The sequence below is a fragment of the Rhinoderma darwinii genome, chromosome 1, assembly GCF_050947455.1.
Source record: "Rhinoderma darwinii isolate aRhiDar2 chromosome 1, aRhiDar2.hap1, whole genome shotgun sequence".
Taxonomy (NCBI): Eukaryota; Metazoa; Chordata; class Amphibia; order Anura; family Rhinodermatidae; genus Rhinoderma; species Rhinoderma darwinii.
In genome coordinates this window covers 491,146,185-491,168,998 of record NC_134687.1, presented here as the reverse complement: position 1 = coordinate 491,168,998, position 22,814 = coordinate 491,146,185, and the positions used below count along the sequence as shown (strand labels likewise).

The following is a 22,814-nucleotide window of genomic DNA, read 5'->3' as shown; positions in this document are numbered from 1 at the left end:
TGCAGTGTATTATAAAAGCGATCGGAGAATCGCATATTATTGCCCCCTAGTGGGACTAGTAAAAAAGTGAAAAAGAAGTTTAATAAAGTTAATTTTAAAAAAAATGTGAGAAAAAATGAAAAACCCAGCTTTTCCCCTTACAAAATGCTTTACTATTAAAAAAACAAAATAAAGTAAAAAAGTTACACATATTTGGTATCGCCGCGTCCGTAACGACCCCGACTATAAATCTATTACATTATTTAACCTGCGCGGTGAACGCTGTAAAAAATGTAATCAAAAACTATGGAAAAATTGCTGTTTTCTGTGAATCCTGACTTAAAAAAAATGTGATAAAAAGTGATCAAAAAGTCGCATCTACTCCAAAATGGTACCAATAAAAACTACAAGTCTTCCCGCAAAAAAAAGCCCTCATACAACCGCATCGGCGAAAAATAAAACCGTTATGGGTCTTCAAATATGGAGACACAAAAACAAATCATTTTGAAAAAAAAGCGTTTTTGCTGTGTAAAACATACAAAAACTATATAAATTTGGTATCGTTGCAATCGTAACAACAACCCGCTGAATAAATTTATTGTGTTTATATCACACGGTAAACGGCGTAGATTTAAGACGCGAAAAAGAGTGGCGAAATTTCAGGTTTTTTTCTATTCCCCCCCCCCCCCCCAAAAAAAGTTAATAAAAGTTAATCAATAAATAATATGTACCTCAAAATGGTGCGATTAAAAAATACAACTCGTCCCGCAAACAACAAGCCCTTATACAGCTATGTCGACGCAAAAATAAAAAAGTTATAGCTCTTGGAATGCGACGATTGAAAAACTTAAAAAATGGCTTGGTCATTAAGGTTTAAAATAGGCTGGTCATTAAGGGGTTAAAACTTTTCATTTAGAAGTAGTTCCAAACTAATTTGAGATTTGCAGACCGCTTTGAAGGATTCCCCTAGTGGGGGAGATCCCATCTTATAAAGTGATGACCTATCGCTAGGATATGCCATTACTTTATGATTGTTGGAGGATGAAGAGGCTGCAGCGCTGTGGCCCCTTCACTGATGTTGGCCTGCACAGTATCTGCCACCCACTGTTCAGAGGGCTGCAGCACGGCCCCATTCCAGTGACTGGGGCTGTCTGCAGTAGCCGGGAGCAATGCTGTGCAGGGAAAACTTAGAAGGGGACACACTAGTGCTAAATCAGCGAAGTCTCAGAGGTCAAACCCCCAACCAATCAAAGTGATGGCATATCCTAGCGTTATGAAGATGGGAATAAAGACTGGATTTACACAAGTGATTTTTGCTATGATGGCCACTAATGGCTGTGTGTAAGCAGACAATTGTCTAATCGTTCCCAACTGCTCGTTATCGGACTGGAGTAACGTTTTCCGGTGTACTGCCATATATATTCTCTGTTTGCTATGTTTCTTTGGAAAGTAGAATAGCCATAAGATGAAAAACAATTGAATGCTGTAGAATAAAGATATTACAATAAATATTGTTTATGTTCCATGTCATATTGGCGTTTTATATTTGCAGGATGGCCCCAGAAGTTATTTTAGCAATGGACGAGGGGCAGTATGAAGGCAAGGTTGATATTTGGTCTCTCGGTATCACTTGCATTGAATTAGGTATTTATAACAATGACCTTTTGTAAAGCCTTTTTAAAGTGTTCTATATGATTTTCTATACTTCTGCATAATGTGTACTATGTAAAGGGCTGGACACCATTGCAGAGCCTATGAGGACATGTGGAGTTATGTCAGAGCAGGGAGGGTGGTTCTCATTCTGTTACACGGCTGCCTGGTCAGCGCTGCAGTCAAAGTGTTCACTGGCCACAAAGTATACCCTGCAATTGCAGCTGATCCAGGGGGATCCCAGCTATGTGAACAACTAACGGCTATCTGACTGGCTTATTGAAAAGGGCTTGTTCAAAAGGAACAATCACTTGTTGTAATGTTGTGTAAATCCAACAGGGGTTACTTCATGTACTCCTGATTTACAAGGATAATACAAAATAGTAAGTTGCTACATGCGGTGATACGTGGGTCCAGGGGAAAGCTTACTTCCCTAAAGTGACCTAGGAGATTAAAATAATTGGATTAGACTGGATGACGACACTAAACGGCTCTTCTTTGCACATGCAACACCTTACTGTTTCTGCATGGTCTTCGCTCTTCTTTTTGCTCATGTGTCTCACTTTTTTTTTTTCTTCACTTTTTTTGAATGTACAGCTGAAAGGAAACCTCCGCTATTTAATATGAACGCAATGAGTGCCTTATATCACATAGCCCAGAATGAGTCCCCAACACTACAGTCTAATGAATGGTAAGTGCATAGTTTTTAGTACATTAACACTTGTTCCTGTTGAAGTTAGTTTTACTAAAGTTTACTGAATGTAATGCGTAGAAGTAGCACCCCAGCAATAACTGAACTCTGTAAGCATTACATCATGTCACGTGTGTACTGGATGCCAACACAATAAAATGGTTTTATATTATTTATACAATGGATATTTTTAAAATCTCTTCAGCTTGAGAGATGGAAGGCCTAGGTCACATGGAGGAATTTGCAGGCAGAAAAAATCTGCGTGTGCGCGCGCGTGTGTGTGTGTGTGCGTGTGCACATCGTGTTCTAGTAATAACATGATGCTGCTGTGTAAATGAATGGAGAGAAAGTATGATGCTGATTGGTCAGCGTCATACACGCCTCTGTACAACGCCCACTTGGTCTAAAGTAAAAACACGCCCACTTGGGCATTTGGAAACTCATTAGCATAAAGCTAAAAATCACTCATAAAGTGGTAAAAATAGATAGTTTTTCCAAATAAAAAGCACTGCTGTCATCTACATTATAGCACCGATCTCCTTATGTAGGAGATAGGGCTCTTATAATGTGGTGACAGAGTCTCTTTAAAGCCCAATTCACACGAACGTGTAATATGTCCATGTGACAGCCGTTAAAACAACGACCGTCACGTGGACCTATGTAATTCAATGGGGCCGTTTACAAATCCGATGCTTCAACGGACCGTTTGAACGGTCCGTGAGAAAATAGGACATGTCCTATTTTTTCACAAATCCCTCCATAGACTCTTGCGTGATAATGCGTCCCGCAGAGCACGGATGCTCCTCACACGTGAAAAACTACAGTTTTTCATATCGGAGATGCACAACGCTCATGTGAATCCGGCCTTAATCTGCTTTCTAGGACTTTGCTTACACATTATATGTGCACTCTTATGAGAATTATTAAACCCATAAAATATGTTCAGTATTTGCGATGTTTGAGTTGTGTATGTTCGTTTTTAGGATTGCTTCATACATTAGATTTTGCACATGCACCACAATTGCGTTCTTGTTATAAAGATGCTTAGAGTATGTTTATTCACCACAGCAGCATGTAACATTGTAGTGACCGTATAAAAGTAAAATACATATCACTGTGGAGAAAATCAATCTGTTTTAAGAGCATGTTGTTTTTTTTTTCCTTTCTAAAAAAGCAATTCTAGAAACCTTTTACATGTGTTTTCTGCTGTAGATTTTGCGGTGCAGTGATGGTATGGCAGTCTACCTCCCCACTCCCGGTACATGTAAAGTACCCTACACCTGTCTATGCACTTAAGGTAGCTGTCAGAACAGTAATATTCCCTGTCACCTCAGTAAACCCAATATGGCCGTGCCCGTAATGCGGCGGACACCTGCAGGTCGCATTTTCGTGCCGTGCTCCCATAAATGGTATGGGAGCACGACCCGCAAAATCCGAAAAGTGCGACATACTCCATATTTCCTGGCACGGTTCTACGGCACGGACACCTTTCCATAGCGCTACGGTAAGGTGTCCGCGGCCAATAGAACTAGGCGGGTCCGTAATTGCGGACCGTATTGCGGTCTGCAGTTAGTTTTTTTTACGGTCGTGTGCATGGAGCCTTAGATATGCATGTTTATGGCCATGGAGAAAAGGGGATAAGTGGTGGCTAGATAGCTCTTGTAGCACTTTTACAGCACCTGGTGGAACGAAGTATTGGCAGTTTTAAAAATCTAACATACCCAATTCATAGCAGGAAACCTCGAGGGCAGTTGTGCAGCCTCCATACACATTAGACTGTTAATTAATTCCGCCTAAATCGGTGGGATCTGATGACGATCTGTCTATGGCATGTATACGGTTGCAAGAAAAAGTGAACCCTTTGGAATTACCTGGATTTTTTCATTGATTAGTAATAAAATTTAGCCTGATTGTTATCTTAGTCACAATTATAGACAAACACAATCTAACAACAAACAAACATTTGTACTGTAATTTATTTTATTGAAAGAGAAAAAGTAAGTGGACCTCTCCAAGATCTAATTGGTAAAATGCGTTTCAGTTAACCCCTTAACGACCGCCCATCGTCTTTTGACGGCAGGCGGTGCATGTGCTTATTCTACAGCGACGTCCTTTTTTTTTTTTTTTTTTGCGTTGCTGTAGAAGAGGCTGATGCTGCTCCTCTAAGCAGGAGCTGTAACTAACCGTTCCTGATCTTAGAAAAGCCTGGTGAATACAGCTGGGGTCGGAAAACATTCAGACCCCAGCTGTTTAACCCTATGATCGCCGCGGTCCGGGACTGCAGCAAGATCAAAGGGAAACTTCTCTTTGATCTCGTCACCGGGTTTCTAGTGACGCGAACAAAGAGCATGGAATCCATCTGCAGTCATCCCTGGGGACCTAGAAAGGACCCCAGGGCTGTCTGTTCACTATGTACTGCCCTAACTCATGGTGACACAGTATGATGTATTGGCATACAGGAATATGCTAATATATTACAAGTAAAAAATAAAGTTATAGATAAAGTTATCCCTTAATTGGGTTAAAAAAATATTAGGTCTCTAAACGACCATAATAACCTGAAGAATTAATCGAACCGGTTATTTAGCGTGGAACGTGAACAGTATAAGAAAAACTATGCCGCAAATTGCTTTTTCCTATATTCACGCCGTAAAAATATTTTCTACCTCCAAACTGTGAAAAAAAAGATATCATTTCTCCCACATAAAACAAAGCCTCATACAGCCACGTCAATGAAAAAATAAAAAAGTTATGGCTGCTGAAATGCAGAGAGGTGGGAAAGTGTGGGTTTCAGTGGTGATTTGGCCATTAAATAAAGGCACACCCCGCCTGATTACGGGAAAAAATCTTATTTTTTTTGTCAAGAAATATTGCTTAGTGTGAATCGTGCCTCAAGGAAACAACTTTCAGGATAATTTAACCCCTTAAGGACGCAGCCTTGTTTTGGCCTTAAAGAGGCTCTGTCACCACATTATAAGTGCCCTGTCTCCTACATAAGGAGATGGGCGCTGTAATGTAGGTGACAGTAATGCTTTTTATTTTAAAAAAACTATCTATTTTCACAATGTTAGGAGCGATTTTGGTTTATGCTAATGAGCTTTCTTAAAGCCCAAGTGGGTGTATTTTTACTTTTGACCAAGTGGGCGTTGTACAGAGGAGTGCATGACGCTGACCAATCAGCATCATGCACTCCTCTCCATTCATTTACACTGCACTAGGGATATAGTTATATCACTATGTGCAGCTACATACACAAGCCCTAACATTACTACAGTGTCCTGATAATGAAATCTCGCGAGATTATAGAGCTAAACGAGATTTGGTTTCACTTGCCGGAATCTCACAAAAAAGATTCAGAAGTGTCAGGATTCTGAGTACACATGACGTCCAGGCTGTGTAGGGCTTGTGTATGTAGCTGCACATAGTGATATAACTATATCGCTAGTGCAGTGTAAATGAATGGAGAGGAGTGCATGATGCCGATTGGTCAGCGTCATGCACTCCTCTGTACAACGCCCACTTGGTCAAAAGTAAAAATACGCCCACTTGGGCATTAAGAAAGCTCATTAGCATAAACCAAAATCGCTCCTAACGTTGTGAAAATAGATCGTTTTTTTAAATAAAAAGCATTACTGTCACCTACATTATAGCGCCCATCTCCTTATATACCGTGTTTCCCCGAAAGTAAGACAGTGTCTTACTTTCTTTTTATCCCCAAAAGCCCCACTATGTCTTACTTTCGGGGTATGTCTTATATTGGAAAAAAATTGTCGAATTATTATTTATTTATTTTTCACAAACTTTATTTAACGGTTTTACATTTTTTTTTTTAGTCCCACCAGGGGACTTCACTATGCGATGTGCCGATCGCATATATAATGCTTTGGTATACTTAGTATACCGAAGCATTATTGCCTGTCAGTGTAAAACTGACAGGCAACCTATTAGGTCATGCCTCTGGCATCGCCTAACAGGCAGATGCTGAAGGCAGACCTGGGGGTCTTTGTTAGACCCCCGGCTGTCATGGAAACCCGACGGCGACCCGCGATTTGTTTGCGGGGGCGCCGATCGGGTGACAGAGGGAGCTCCCCCCTCTGTCAAACACATTAAATGCCGCTGTCACTATTGACAGCGGCATTTAATGGGTTAAACTGCCGGAATCGGCGCGCGCTTCGATTCCGGCAGTTGCAGCAGGAGCCAGGCTGTGTATAACAGCCGTGCTCCTGCCGCTGATCGCGTGGGTACAGTCTCAGTACCCGCGCCATCACAGGACGGCGCAGTGACGTATGGAGAGGGGGGCGGCGCGGAAGTGGGCAGGAGGCGGCAATACCCCCGTGTTCCCCGAAAATAAGACATATGTCTTACTTTCGGGGTACGGCTTATATTAGCCGACCCCCCTGAAACCCCCGATACGTCTTACAATCGGGGGTGTCTTACTATCGGGGAAACACGGTAGGAGATAGGGATTTGATAATCTGGTGACAGTCTCTTTAAGGCTCAGAGCCCATTTTTCAAATCTGACATATTTCACTTTATGTGGTAATAAAGTCGGAATGCTTAAACCTATTCAAGCGATTCTGAGATTGTTTTCTCGTGACACATTGGGCTTCATGTTCGTGGTAAAATTTGATTGATATATTCAGTGTTTATTGGTGAAAAATTGCAATATGTAGAGAAAATTTTGATAAAATAGCATTTTTCAGAATTTAAATGCATCTGCTTGTAAAACAGACGGTTATACCACCCAAAATAGTTACTAGTTCACATTTCCCATATGTCTACTTTAGATTGGCATCGTTTTTTGAACATTCTTTTATTTTTCTTGGACGTTACAAGGCTTAGAACATAAACAGCAATTTCTCATATTTTAAAGAAAATTTCAAAAGCCTTTTTTTTAAGGTACCTCTTCAGTTCTGAAGTGGCTTTGAGGGGCCTATGTATTAGAAACCCTGATAAAACACCCCATTTTAAAAACTAGACCCCTCAAAGTATTCAAAACAGCATTTAGAAAGTTTTTTAACCCTTCAGGCATTTCACAGGAATTAAAGCAAAGTAGAGGTAAAATTTGCAAATGTCATTTTTCTTGCTGAATTTCAATTTTATTAAATTTTTTTTTGTAACACAGAAGGTTTTACCAGAGAAACACTACTAAATATGTATTGTCCAGATTCTGCAGTTTTTAGAAATGTCCCACATGTGGCCCTACTGCGTTCGTGGACTAAAACCCTAGAAGCAAAGAAGCACCTAGTGCATTTTGAGGCCTCTTTTTTATTAGAATATATTTTAGGCAGCATGCCAGGTTTGAAAAGGTGTTGAGGTGCCAAAACAGTAGAAATCCCCCAATAGTGAACCCATTTTGGAAACTACACCCCTCAAGGAATTCATTTATGGTTGTTGTTACCATTTTGACCGCACAGTTTTTTCACAGAAGGAAAGGAGCTCTATGTGTTTGTTGGAGTCCAGATTAGCTGGATTGGTTTTCGGGTGCCATGTCGCATTTGCAGAGCCCCAGAGGTATCAAAGCAATGGAAACCCACCATAAGTGACCCCATTTTGGAAACTACACCCCTCAAGGAATTCAAACGTGGTTGTTACAATTTTGACCGCACAGTTTTTTCACAGCACCTATTTGAATTGGTCTGTGAAATGAAAAAAATTTCATTTTTTCCAATAAGATGTCATTTTTTATCAATTTCTTATTTTCACAGGGAACAAAATACCCCATTTTGTTGCCCAATTTCTCCTGAGTGCAGCAATACCCCATTTGTGGCGATAAACTGCCGTTTGGGCCCATGGGAGGCCTCAGAAGGGAAGGAGCGCTGTGTGTTCTTTGGAGTGCAGATTTTGCTGGTTTGGTTTTCGGGTGCAATGTCGCATTTGCAGAGCCCCAGAGGTATCAAAGCAATGGAAACCCACCAGAAGTGACCCCATTTTGGAAACTACACCCCTCAAGGAATTCATTTATGGGTAATGTGACCATTTAGACCCCATAACCCCATAGTTTCTTCACAGAACTTATTTGAATTGGGCTGGGAATTTAAAACAAAATTAATTTTTTCCAATAATATGTCGTTTCGGCTGAAAATTTCTTATTTTCACAAGAAACAAAATACCCCATTCTGTTGCGCAATTTGTTCTGAGTGCCGCAATACCCCATTTGTGGTGATAAACTGCGGTTTGGGCCCATGGGAGGGCTCAGAAGGAAAGGACCACCATTTGGCCTATTGGGGATTTTTTGGTGCGAAGTCATGTATGCAGAAGCCCCTGAGGTACCAGTACAGTTAAAACCCGCAAGAAGTGACCCCGTTTTAAAAACTACACCCTTAAGGCATTCATCTAGAGGTGTAGTGAGCATTTTGACCGAAGACATACACCCCATAAACTGTAATGTGGGTTCTCCTGGGTACGGCAATACCCTACATGTGGCTGTTATCAGCTGCCTGGGCACACATCAGGGCCCAGAGGGGAAAGACGAGGGGGGATAAGCTGTGCGGAGAACATCAGGGTAAGTAAAATTGGGGTAAATTATAAACCAAGGGATGTATGATAAATTTTAAAACACTCTTTCATACAGAGCTCTGGTTTTTCGGGACACGTGTCACATAGATATATTGTGTCCTCACTTATCCCCCTCTTATAGCAGACTTTGCAACTCTTTTGACTTTTTCCCTTCTTGCCAGTTTGGGGAACTTCTCCTGGAAAGTGTTGCCCTGGTACGATGCGTGTGGCCTCGCTTCCAGAAGTCCTGGGTGCCCCCCCCCCCTTCCTGGTCCCTAAAGATTAGGCTCTTGATAATCACCTCTTGAAATTCCAGGAAAGTTCCCCTCTGGCCTGCACATAGACGTAGCACGTACACATTGTACAAAGCCATCGGTATGATGTGCACGGCCAACTTCCTATACCACACCGCATGGCGCTGTAGGGCTTCAGGACTTTATCTGACAAGTCCACCCCTCCCATGTACCTATTGTAGTCCAGGATGCAGTCTGGTTTGGGGGTCTCTGTACTGGTACCTCATGCAGGTACGTGGGTACTGATGTGGCCATGTATTGTCAATACAAGGACATCTCTCTTGTCCTTGTACTTGACACACAATATGTTGCTGCTAGATTGTGCCCTGCTCTCACCCCTTCTGAGTGTTTGCTCAAGCAGAGTCTTAGGGAGGCCTCTCCGATTTCTTCTAGCAGTGCCGCATGCTGCAGTACTTCTGGAAGCGAGGCAGTTGAGGAGTGGTATAATTGTCCAGGTAGAGGTGGTAACCCTGGTCCAGCAGTGGGTGCACCAAATCCCACACAATTTTTGCATTAACTCCCAGTAAGGGGGGGTATTCTGGGGGCTGAATACTGGTGTCCTTCCCTTCATATATCCTAAATCTGTAGGTATACCCTGATACACTCTCGCACAGCTCATACATCTTCACGCCATACCTTGCCCTCTTACCCGGCAGGTACTCGCGGAATTGAACCCTCCCTTTAAAATGTACCAGGGACTCCTCAATAGAAATACACTTCTCGGGGGTGTATGCTTGGGAAAATCGGGCACTGAAACGGTCTAATAGGGGTTTCCGTTTATACAAACGGTCAAAACTGGGGTCATCTCGGGGTGGGCACGGCTCATTATCAGTATAATGTAAGAAGCGAAGTATTGCCTATTTTTTTTTTTTTTTAGGTTAGTTCAGTTCTGAAGTTGCTTTGAGGGGCCCATATATTAGAAACCCTTATCAAACACCCCATTTTAGAAACTAGACCCCTCAAAGTATTCACAGCAGCATTTAGAAAGTTTATGAACCCTTTAGGTGTTTCACAGGAATTTAGAGCAAAGTAGAGGTGAAATTTAAATTATTTTTTTTTTGTCAGAAAATCCTCTATGCCATTTTTTTTATAACACAAAAGGTTTTATCAGAGAAACGAAACTTAATACTTATTGCCCAGATTCTGCAGTTTAGAGAAATATCCCACATGTGGCCCTCGGGCGGTAATGGACTGAAGCACTGGCCTCCGAAGCAAAGGAACACCTAGTGGATTTTGAGGCCTCTTTTTTATTAGGCACCATGTCCGGTTTGAAGAGGTCTTGTGGTGCCAAAACAGTGGAAACCCCCCAAAAGTGACCCCATTTTGGAAACTAGACCCCTTGAGGAATCCATTGTAGTTTTCTTGGGGTGCATGCAGCTTTTTGTTCAGTTTTTATTCTATTTTTAGGTGGCGTGGTGACTAAAAAACAGCAATTCTACTATTGTTTTTTTATTCTATTTTTTTTTTTACAGCGTTCACCGTGCGCTATAAATAACATATTCACTTTATTCTGCGGGGCGATACGATTACGGCGATACCAGATGTTTATAGTTTTTTTTTATGTCTTATGGCGTTTGCACAATAAAATACGTTTTAGAATAAGGTAACACAAAAAGTGAATGATTTTTTACAAGCGCCAGAACGTTTTTATTGTTCAAGCAATAAAGCCGTGCGAGGACTTATTTTTTGCGTAACGAACTGTAGTTTCGATCAGTACCATTTTTAGGTACATGCGACTTTTTGATCTCTTTTTATTCCATTTTTTGGGAGGTGAAGTGACCAAACAATTGTGATTGTGGTACGGTTTATGATTATTTTCTTTTACGGCGTTCAACGTGCGCGATAAATAACAAAATAATTTTGTAGTTCAGGCCGTTACGGACGCGGCGATACCAATTATGTATAGTTTATTTGTTTATATATTTTTATTAATAATAAAGGACTGATAAGGGAAAAGGGGGATTTTTACTTTTTAATACTTTTAAAACTTTTATTTTCTTATTTTTACACCTTTTTTGTACTTCTTTTTTACTTTATTACTTTGTCCCACTAGGGGACTTGAGGGCAGGAGGCCCTGATCGCTATTCTAATACACTGCACTACATGGGTAGTGCAGTGTATTAGAACTGTCAGCTACTCACTGACAGCAAGCATAGTGGGTCGTGACTTTGTCAGGACCCACTAGGCTTCCGTCGCTGGCATAGCCGGACGCCATTGTTTGGTGTCCGGTTGCCATAGTCACCATCGCCGGCCGCTATCGTGTAGCAGGCCGGCGATGGCAGCTTAACCCCTAAAAAGCCACGATCTCTATTGAACGCGGCTTTTAAGAGGTTAATCAGCGGGGACACAGCGATTGGTCCCCACTGTAGGAGCTGCGGCAGCTGCTGTACGAGACAGCAGCTGTCACAGCTCCTGTATGTGTCGGGAGGATGGCCGAAACGGCCGTTACTCCCAAGACGTACTATTAGGTCATGGAGCGCGAACGATACAGCTGCCATGACCTAATAGTACGTCCAGGAGCGGGAAGGGGTTAAAAGACTTGTTATAGCGACGCATGGAGCTGGAAAAGGCTACAAAGCCTTGTGGCTTTTTGGGCCTAGTGAGATAAATTCCAGGCAGAATGTTCTGAAGTGACAGAGCAGAAAACACTGTCCTCCAGTATTCATCTAGGGGTATAATGAAATTGTTTTTATTTTAGGTATAATTCCAATTTTTAAATGGGCACTAATGCAATGGAAATAGGAATAAAATATCTGTACGTCTATATGAAAAGAGCAAAAGGGTTAAAACAAAATTAGAGAATGAATAAATTAATATTTTAGGGAAGAATGATCAGAACTAAAACATTCTTTGAAGCACAACCCCGGCTTATCGGGCCAAGTGTCGCAATGATAACCCGTGTCTTTTCTAAGTCCATTTTTGTAACAAACGCAACATTTTTTGTAAGGCCGTCTTTTTTTTCAGTGTGGGGAATTTCGCCTGGGAAGTGCTGTCCCGGTACAACTCTGCTGGCCTGACTTCCATGGGATGTGCTTGCACCTTCTTCTGCCCGGCCTTCGAACAGTAATTGTTTTATTACCTTGATATTCACGATACCGGACATTTTTCCTGTCTTGCGGTATAATATAAAGGAATGACACAGTGCTGTTTGAATTATGTGCACTGCGACCTTTTTATACCAGACGCGTGACTTCCGCATCGCATTGTATGGCTGTAATAATTGGTCAGCCAGGTCCACCCCTCCCATGTGCTGGCTGTACTCTTGTATGCACACAGGCTTGAGGGCTTTGGTGTTACTGCCTCTTACAAGAACAGGGGTGCTGCTGTCCGCATGAATAGACTTGAGGATGAAGACTTCTTTTTTTGTCCCTAATTTTAGTCCGCATAATGTTTGCATTATACAGGGACCTGCTTTCGCCAGGTCTCAATTTTTGATCCACCAGATTTTTGGGGAGGCCTCCTTATGGTACCACAGACCACTGTCCCTTTTTCAAACCGACACTTGAAAAGAGGGATGCTGGTATAAAAATTGTCTATGTATAGGTGATACCCTTTACCTAGCAGGGGGTATAAAAGGTCCCAGACAATTTTGGCACGAATGTTGAGGATGGCGGGGCACTCTGGTGGACAGATCTGGGAATCTTTTCCCTCGTAGTTACGGAATCTGTGAGTGTACCCACTTTCACTCTCACAGAGCTTGTAAATTTTGATTCTGTATCTTGCACGTTTACTTGGCAAATATTGCCGGAATCCCAACCTTCCCTTGAACAGCACGAGTGACTCGTCGATGGCAATATTTTTTTTGGGGTGTATGCCTCTGAGAATTTCTCATTAAAATGAGTCAGTAGTGGCCTAATTTTGAATAGTCTGTCGTGGGTAGGGACACCAGGGTCAGGGTACTGGCTGTTATCGGTGTAATGCAGAAATTTTAACAGCACTTCAAACCGTGTTCTCATCATTACAGCCCTGTACATTGGCGTATCATATAAGTCAGTGGACCGAAAGGACTGTATAATGGGTTTTTTAATAAGCCCCATATTCAGAAAAAAAAAAAAAAAAAAGTTTGCGTTTCTGCGGGACAAGTGGGATGCCACTTCTGGTTCTTGCATAGTAAGAGGTGGCGTGACTTGCAAGAAATTGTGATGCATATAGATTGGTTTGTGTAACCATCAGGTTCACTAACTCTTCTTTTGAAAAAGATTTTTTTTTAAATCCAGTTCGCTGTACCCGGTGGTGACTATTTTTTTTTCCCGGGGCAGAAATTAATTCTGGAATTTGGGGTGAAAACCTATTTGGGGGTCACCCAATTGGAGTCACTTGACTGACTGTCACTCTGCCTACTCCGCTTTTGTGGGGGTTCTTCACTATCACTTGATGACGACATTATTAGGAAATGTTCCTCATCATCACGGTGTGCATCTGCTTAGCCATACTAGAACAACCTAGAAAAACACTTAAACTCAGGACAAAAAAAACCTACCTAAATGATTATACTAAATGTATATAACTTGCAATACAAAACTTTTTATGACAAAACAAAAACGGGGCCTGAAACGTCAGCGCACGGCGGGAGATAACACGCCTTTACAGACCTAACCTAAATCTACTGTACTACACCTAACCTACTGTACTATATAGATATATATACCTAAAAAAAAATAATATATATATATATTACACTACTTTCACTAAGGCCTCATGCACACGTAGCCATCTGCAGGGCCGTGATTTTCCGCTCGCGGCCGGCCACGGAGTGACAGCCGCGAGCCGCCCGCAAATCGCGGGCTGTGCACATGGCCAGGTCCCGCCACTAACCTATGTGACTATCGGCTGTCTATGACAGCTGAAGTCACTGTTCTGTCACAGCGTGTTTAACTGCAGGACGAGTATGCTCGTCCTAATGCGGCAAGCACCCACCGCTCAGGACGAGTATTCTTGTCCTGTTTCGGCAAGAGGTTTTTTTTTTTGTTTTTTTTTGCTTCAGATCTAATTTCAGTTTTGGTAGAATTACCAATTATTTAAAAAGAAACGTTCAGCTCTCCTGAAATGCCTGTTTTAGTAAATACTTGTATTCCTGATTGAATAACAATGTTCGGGCATAGTGGTTTTTAACTCTGCATTGTGCCTCATCTGTTATTCCTCCTGGAAATATATGAATAATTAAGTGGTTGATTTTCTTCTCGATAGGGTGTTTACACTATTCGCAATTCCTGGACAGCATACAAAAAAGTGGCATACTACAATGCATAATTAGCCCCTATGTAAGGCTAAGGTTCCATGAAATTGCCCACAATACGCATTACCACAACCATTTTTGTTTTGTTTGTACAAAGTTACTTTTGACGTAGTTTCCCATTGGGAAACTTTGATGCTGCAATTCTACTGTGATTTTCCGGACATCTTGTCTCCATGGAGCCTTTAACTAAAGGAGAGGCATGGTGAACCGTACCACTCTTCTCCTTCAGCCAATGAAAAATATGTTTTTACTTGCAGCCACTGGCATTTGTACACTGAACTGAACGCAGTGTTTTAGGCCCTATGCATACAACCGTAGAATTCGTAGGTAATTGCGGTCCGCAATTACGGACCCATTTATTCCTATTGACCACGCACACCTTTCTGTATATTTATGGGAAGGTGTCCGAGCCATAGAAAGCAACCGCAAAAGATAGGATATGTCCTATCTTTTGCTTTTTACGGACCGTGTTCCTATACTTTGTATGGGAGCGCGGGACAAAAATGCGGGTGGCTGTCCGTGCACGCAATCACGGGCAATGACTACGGGCGCGGCTATGTGCATGAGGCCTTAAAAATGCTACGAGCAGTATTTTTACTCTGCTAAAAAATATTTCATGCAACCTCTTACCTGATTGTGTAAACGAAAGGAACATGTTTCTTACAAGAAACTTCTTGTCATCCAGGTGGTATTTCAAAGTATTGTTTTTGGGCTTTTAGATACATTCTGTTCAAACATTAATGCCAAAACACTGTCCATGTGGACCTCCAGGGGAGCAGAACAACATGTTGACAATCGTTGGTGTTGGTGCAGCAGTTACTTTTTTCTTAGATTCAAAGATCTATCCCAATCTGGCAAGCAAGAAGTTATTTTTGACCACTATGGAATTGTTGCCCTTGACATTTTTGTAGCGATCTCAAAGCTGGATTTACACATGCAGTTTCTTTGCATCCATTCCTATTTGTAAATGAAAAAAAAGAAAACTATTTTCCAATTGAAAATTGTTAGTCTTGACACATTAGATTTTAGTTGCTGTTTCGTGTAAAAAAAAAAAAAAATGGTGTATGGGTGGAAAATGCACTAAAAAAAAAAAGGTTGAAAACATGCAGCGAACCAAAAATAACTTATTGTGTTTATAGAACAAAATATTATTCTATTTACTACCAACAAACATCGGGCTGCAGGGTTTTTAGGCCCTGTTCACACACAGTTTTTGGCAGGAGGAAAATTCTGCCTCCAAATTCCAATTCTCAAGATTTTGAGGCAGATTTTGACCTGCTTGACGCGATTTTCGCGGCGTTTTTCGCTCGCGCCCATTGAGTGCTACGGGGAAAAAACGCTGCGAAATACGCTTTCTCTGCCTCCCATTGATGTCCATGGGAGGTCAGAGGAGTAAACGGCCGAAGATCGGGCATGACGCTTTTTACCGCGAGACGGTTTTTCCTCTCGCAATAAAAAACGCCTCTGCCTCCCATTGAAACAATGGAAGGCATTTCTGGACGCTTTTTGGCTTGGTTTCCGCGCCAAAAAACGTGTAAAAAAACACTGTGTGAACAGGGCCTTAACAACCAGAAACCAAATACCATTTACTATGACACATGTAGAAACGCCTGCAGTTTGAGAGATTTTTGTGGTGGTTTTTTTAAATGGCCTCTTTCAGTTTTTTTTATTATTCAGTTACTCACACTGATTACTGGATTATTACTACATACACGGCTGCCTTTAGTCTTCTAGTACTCCACTTTTATGTCGTGTATCTACTGGCATTTTAAAAAAAATATGTATTTTTTTTTTGCATGAGCTGTGCATTCAACTATGTGTTTTTGGTTTTTTTTCATTTTAGGTCCGACTCATTCAGGGGATTTGTGGACTACTGCTTGCAGAAAATACCTCAGGAACGGCCCACATCAGCAGAGCTGCTGCGGGTAAAAAAAAAATCTTCTTTTCATTTTTTTCATAGGTGTTCGGCTGGGTTCACACAGTAAGTTTTGATGCTTTTTTTTTATTTTTATTTTTTTTAGCCAAATCCAGCAGTGGATACAAAATAGAATAGACATATACTTTTTTTTATATCCCTTCCTGGCGTTGGCTCAAAAACTGCATCAGAACTGCAAGTGTGAGTGCAGCTTTTAAAGGGGTCTTTCTAACTTAAACATTTATTTCCACTTGACGCTGAACAATGTTTTACTTCTACGTTCTATTCCTCCACCTCACCCCTAATATATAGGAAAGATGAATGCTGAATATTTTTAATGCAATCCTAAAAATGCCATGAATTCAACATAAACTGATATTTTAGTGTATTGTCAGATGCTCTTGATCAGACTGTACATAAAATTTACCTGCAAAGGTAGAGAAGATAAGCTATCGAACTATATTACCCTCCCCTTCAGTGTACGTCCACACGCAGCATAAAACACTGCATTTTCTGCATCAGGTTTCATTGAGCATAATCGCGGCGTAGTACAGCAGCAGCGGAGGGGGTGAGATTTGAACAAATGTCATCCAAACACTGCAAAAAATCAGCTGAAAAAACTTTCATAAATTGACACGCGGTGCATTTTCTTTTCTTTTTTTTTTTTTCTGTTTTAAATCCCCAGCCTAAGGCCCCTTAGTGACCGCCGTGAAAGGGCATATTGGTGGTCGATAAGGGGTGCCGTCTACAGGCTTACAATGAGTTGCTTACAATTTTAAAGTATTGCTCTAGCCTGTGGCTTTCACTTGATAGTTAAAATAGGAAAGTTGCGCTACCAAAAATAATAGTGGAGCCCTAGCCTGAAGCTGAAGATTTTTAGATTTGGTTATCAATTCTAAACTTCTAGTGAGATTCTAGATGATTTTACAGTTCTGTACCTAGGACAAGTGCTGGGTTATTAAAATGTCTGGTTGCTAGAAAATATTTACTCCCAATTGAGGCAGATTCTTAGATATGGATGCCAAAACTGCTCTTTGTAAACCCCACCTAATTAAACTTTTCTGGGTGATCCAAAGCCACATGCCCTCCTTATCCATAGGTCTATATGCTATAGGCAACACATTATCCCAGCTAGCCTACAGCATGCTTGTTATTCCACATACACGACCTACAGATAATCCCTTAACAGGCTCTTAGAATGAATCATCATAAACCTAAGCGTTGAATCATCTGTCTGCCATCCCTTTTACTCTCTAGTAAACACACATGTAGATTCAGTGCCATGTCACCTTGTTGCCTCTATCCGCCTGCATTGCCTTGTTTTGTTTTTTTTTCATTTAAAGTTTACTTGCAGTTGGACTCTACCAATCTAACGGACATCGGGCGTGGAGAGACACTACCACACCATAGGTAGTATCGCGCACGGGTCTAATTTTAAAATATTCTTTCCCGTCGTCATATAGTAGCATCTCTGCACTCCCAATGTCCATTCGGGCTGGATAGTATAACTGGCACTGCCCAGATCTGTACTCCTTACTATAATATACAAAGTACTGCAAAGAAAGATGAAGCGGCTCTTTTATAGTTTCGATTTTACATTATATACAGTATGAAAGTATAGGTTGACTTGTAACTGAGTAACTATAGAGAGTAGTACAAACTAGAGTACTATATTTATACATTGTTGCCTTGCTTTGAGATGAGGATTGGATCCTTAGGCACCGTTGACATGTCCTTTTCTGTCAGGTTTCTGCTTTTTAAACCTATAGAATAACATGCCGCACGGTAGACAATGTTTTATGCTGTAAACAAAAAATGAAAATCTGACGGACCAGTTGTAAGTCATTGGGGAAGGAGAGCATAACCAATTCCTTATTTCTTCGTGGATCTTGATCAAACAAAAGCTATGATGCCATGTGAACAGAATCTTAGTGATGTCAGATACCTGAAGATTTTTATTTTATTTTTTTGTATACATTTATTGGCTTTGCCTTGTACTCCAAAGAAAATATACCTATGGACCTACACTATTAGCTTTGAATGTTATATATTTTATCAACTTTTTAATAATCGCTGAAAGAAAAATAGGTGTGATGTTACTGATTTCTAAGGTTGGGTAGACGCACCATTTTTGTGGCAGTTTTGCCGTGCATTTTTATACTAAAAGAAAATGGCCCCCGCAGTGCTCAGATATTTTGTGTGAGTAAGGCTTTGTTCACATCTGCGTTGTGCCTTCTGTTCTAGCAGATCCGTTAGAGGACCACAAGAACAGAAGTAAAAGTTTCAGTCAAAAAACTCATAGATTTCTATGGGTTTTGTTTTTGCATTAGTTGTGCTCAGTTAGGCTCCGTTCAGTCAGGTTTCTGTTCTTCTGACTGAAGCAATAGCGTAGTCTGCTGCGCTATTGTTTCCGTTAAAAATGACAGAATCCTGACGGAAAGGACCTTTCCATTTTTTTTAACATTGAATTCAATGGATGAGGGATACAAACAGATATGCCATCCGTTTGTATCTGTTAGGCTTCGTTCACATCTGCGTCAGGACTCCGTTCCGTCTGAGCTTTCCATCGGAACGGAGCCCTGACTGACACAAACGGAAACCATAGGTTTCCGTTTCCATCATCATTGACTTCAATGGTGACGGATCCGGTGCCAATGGTTTCCATTTGTCTCCGTTGTGCAAGGGTTCCGTGGGAAGGCTCAGACGGAATGGAGCCCTGATGCAGATGTGAACGAAGTCTTATGCATTACATTTAACGCATCCGATTTTTGTTCTGCACGTGCGCAGACTAATAAAAATAAAAGCAAGAAAGATGCAAAGCTAAAAACTGATCCGTTAAAAACGGAGTATAACTGATGTCAAACTGACACAAACGGAAAGAAGAAAAATCTGTTTTTTTTTAGACCGATCCGTTAAACGGATACGTCAAAACAAAACGGACCAGTCTGTCCTTTTTTTGTTTTTTTTTAAGTTTCAACTGATCCGCTAGAATGGATGCCACAACGCAGATGTGAACGAAGCCTAAATGATAAAAATATGACTTTCCATTCATAAACATTTGTATTGTTTTATTATTATTGTTTAGGCTATTGTAGATTATGCTGCAGTGAGTTTAAAATTGCTGTAAGTGCATGTAGAAAATTTGCAGTTTTCCTCAATGGACAAATCAGAAAAAAAAGTTACGGCCTGTTCACATCAGCTGTTCATCAATAAAGTTTGTTTTGTTTTTTTGGAAACAATAGTGTAGTCGACTACGCTATTGTTTCCGCCCAAAAAAAACAAAAAACTTTACAGTGCGGAAATCAACTGCAAAGGAAGCATTATCATTACCATTGAAATGGTAATGCAAACGGAAGCTATGGTTTCCGTTCAGCTTTCGATTCATTGGTTCCTCCGACGGAAAAGTCGAATGGAACCGATGATCGGAAGCCCGATGCTGATGTGCACAGGCCCTTAGATACTTTTTTTTTGTTTTTTGTTTTTTAATAAATCACCTCAGTCACAGTGAGGGGGGAACAAAGCAAACGTCAAGCAAGAGGTTACGAATTTTTTTGGGTGTGTGTTTTGAACAAGACCTTGTTTACACAGTGTAGTCCATGCGCATTGTTTTAAACCAGAACCAGGGGTAGATCTTAAAATAGTAGAAGTCTTTTACTTTATGCTTTTTCTTTATTTCTGACTGCACCAATGCTGAACAAGGCCGAAAGCTGGAGTGAATGCGAAAGAGAATCAGACTTTTCTTTATACTTCTCCTTCTTTTTTAATTCACTTGGGCCCTGGGGCTCACCAGTGGTCAAAGTTCATGCCAAAATTCTAATTAATAATCATTAATTTAATGGCTTTAAAAAAGGCTTAGATAATTTCCTTGAACGACAAAATATCAGCTCCTATGTCAATTTGTAGAGTTATTGTTTAGTCTCCTCCCCTTCTCCCATCCCTTAGTTGAACTTTGACATAGTTGAAAGTTGACATGTCTTTTTTTCAACCGTACTATAACTTTTTTTAATTTTATCTTTTCTTTAATTACTAAACCCACTGTAACATAAAAATAAGCACAAAGTAGTGCCCTAGGTTACTAAATCAGAGATTATTTCAGCCAGAGAAAGGTCTGTGCAGCAGAAACTATTATTTATATATGATCACTCGTGCCTACCTAGCCATGCATCGCCAATAAGCAATGGATGCCTCAGTTTGAGAAGCACTGTTCTACACACTACACACACAGAAGAGGAGAATCTAGTGTATCTGAGAATACAGCAATGGGGTGACATAACTTTTACTTGCAGCGTGTGTCTACTTTCTCTCTGTTTCCTTCTGCTTCCCCCTCCCCTCTCCATAAACTTCTATGGGCAGTATCACTCACTCATTCTTTCATCCGTAATGGCTCCTGTAAAAATAGGAATAGGGAAGCAAGTGTGAACAGAGCCTTTTATAGTGTCCATGCAAATAAGATATAGTTGTTTGATTTATGGAATGAATACCCTTTTCCTACAATTTCTTGGAGATAATCCAGAATGTGTCTAACATATTTAGAAAACTATCTGCAAATACTTAAAACATGTAAAGACAAATTTGAGATTGCCCTTTTATTTGTCATACAGATATATATATAATAAATAAACAAATCTATTAGTGAGTTATGAAAGTTTTTGTTCGTAGGTGTAAGGTTAACCCCTTCATGACAGCCATACAGCTATATACGTTCCAACTGACGATGCCCCATGCAGTTGTCGGGCATATAAACGTTGGCAGCCTGGAATGGGGTTAAATGTTTGCAGTGCTGCTTCAGTGTAAGCAGTGCTGCACTTTCATGTCTGCCGGGACTTTGATGCCTGGAATACACCCATGTAGATAGCAGCACACGCAAACCCGTTCTGTAGATAGTGCCACCTAAGCTCCCTCTAGGAGCAGAATGCCCGGTCAGAGCGCTCTGACTGGGGATTCCACTCCTAGAGGGAGCTTAGGTGGTGCTACCGTATCTTCAGGGGGGGGATGGTGCTATGTACAAGGGGGGATGGTGCTCTGGACACTGGCGCTATCTACATTGACACTATGTGGGCACTGTCGGCAGTGGGCACATTAGCACTATCTACATGGGCACTGTGGTGTTTTCAGGGGTTTGGGATTCTAACGAATAAAATGTACCCTTTTTTTTTTTTTTTTTTTTTTTTTTAAATAAAAAAACGGATGGCAAATGGCTGTTAAAGACGGTCAGACGGCCGGGAAATGGATTCAAATTTGGAGACTCACTGCAAAACTGCCATGAAAAACTGACCGTTCATCTGTATTAAACTGCCCTTTTTTTCACGTCATGTGACTAAGGCCTTACAGCCCTCTTCACTCTCCCCTCACAGCCATCCAGGCTGACGGAGAGAGGATTAAGAGTATGTATGTTCACACGCTAAACAAAAAACGGCTGTAAAATATGGAGCTGTTTTGAGGGTAAAACAGCCTCTGATTTTCAGCCGTTTTTTAAGCATCAATTGTTTTTTTATGTGTTTTTTGCGGCCGTTTTTAGATCTGTTTTTCTATTGGGACAGTGAAAATGGCTGCAATAACGGCTCAACAAGGGACATGCACTTGTTTTTACAGGGAGTTTTTTTTATGCGCCGTTTTTTCAAACAGCCGCATAAAAAAAACGACCCGTCGGAGCGCAATGCCGTTTTTCCCATTGAAATCAATGGGCTGATGTTTGGAGGTGTTCAGCTTCCATTTTTTCAGCCGTTTTTCAAAGCGTTTACGCCCCAAAAAACGTCTGAAAACAAGCCGTGAACATATCCGAGCTGCAACTGTATGTATGTATGTGTATATATTTATTATAGGTAATATATATTTTATAGATAATTATATATTTAAAAAAAATGTATTCTCATTTTTAGATATTTGTCTACTCATAATAAAAATTAAAAACATGGAATTAATCTAATCTAGAAAATGAAAGCCTCATAAGTCTTGTAAAAATAGTTGTGATAGTCAAAGAGGTTCCAAAGATATTATCGTTTAAAGTGTATCAAAACGTTCGGCAAACTTCTGACATGTCATAGTGATCGGTCAGAGGTTTGGATTGGTGGGGGTCTGAGCACGGAGAAATGAATTCAAATTTAGAGACTCGCTGCACCACCAATCGCTAGAAGGAAGCAGCTGAAGCTCTCGTGTGAGCGCTCAGCCGCTTCGTTCCTGTTGTGTTTTTTCCGGAAAGCCGATGTATCGGAGTACGGGCTCATAGACTTTCTATCGAGTCTGTACACGATACATTTATTTCCGGAAAAAAACTAACCGACACGAAGCAGCTGAGCGCTCACACGAGTGCTTCAGCTGCTTCGTTCTAGCGATTGGTGGGGGTCTCAGTGCTCGGATGCCCACCAATCCAAACTTCTGACATGTCACTATGACATGTCAGAAGTTTGCCGAACGTTTCGCTACACTTTAAAGAAGTGCATATCAGAAATGGAAAATTTGACCTGGACACAGGGGCATCAATGACCCTTGATCATGAAGGGGTTAAACTCCTCGGTTTATGTAAATTGTCTACGTCAATATATACTGTTCTTA

General features: G+C 40.9%; 1 protein-coding gene across 4 annotated transcripts in view; it reads left to right on the top strand.

Moving 5' to 3' along the window:
* The window catches only part of TAOK3 (TAO kinase 3), a 280,331-nt gene that overhangs the window by 113,050 nt on the left and 144,467 nt on the right, over positions 1-22,814 (top strand). For all 4 annotated transcript variants that reach the window (XM_075835361.1, XM_075835369.1, XM_075835388.1 and 1 more), the window contains 3 exons: positions 1,532-1,623; positions 2,227-2,320; positions 16,191-16,272. In XM_075835361.1, the coding sequence (XP_075691476.1) occupies positions 1,532-1,623; positions 2,227-2,320; positions 16,191-16,272 (268 nt within the window). The remainder of the gene's footprint in view (positions 1-1,531; positions 1,624-2,226; positions 2,321-16,190; positions 16,273-22,814) is intronic.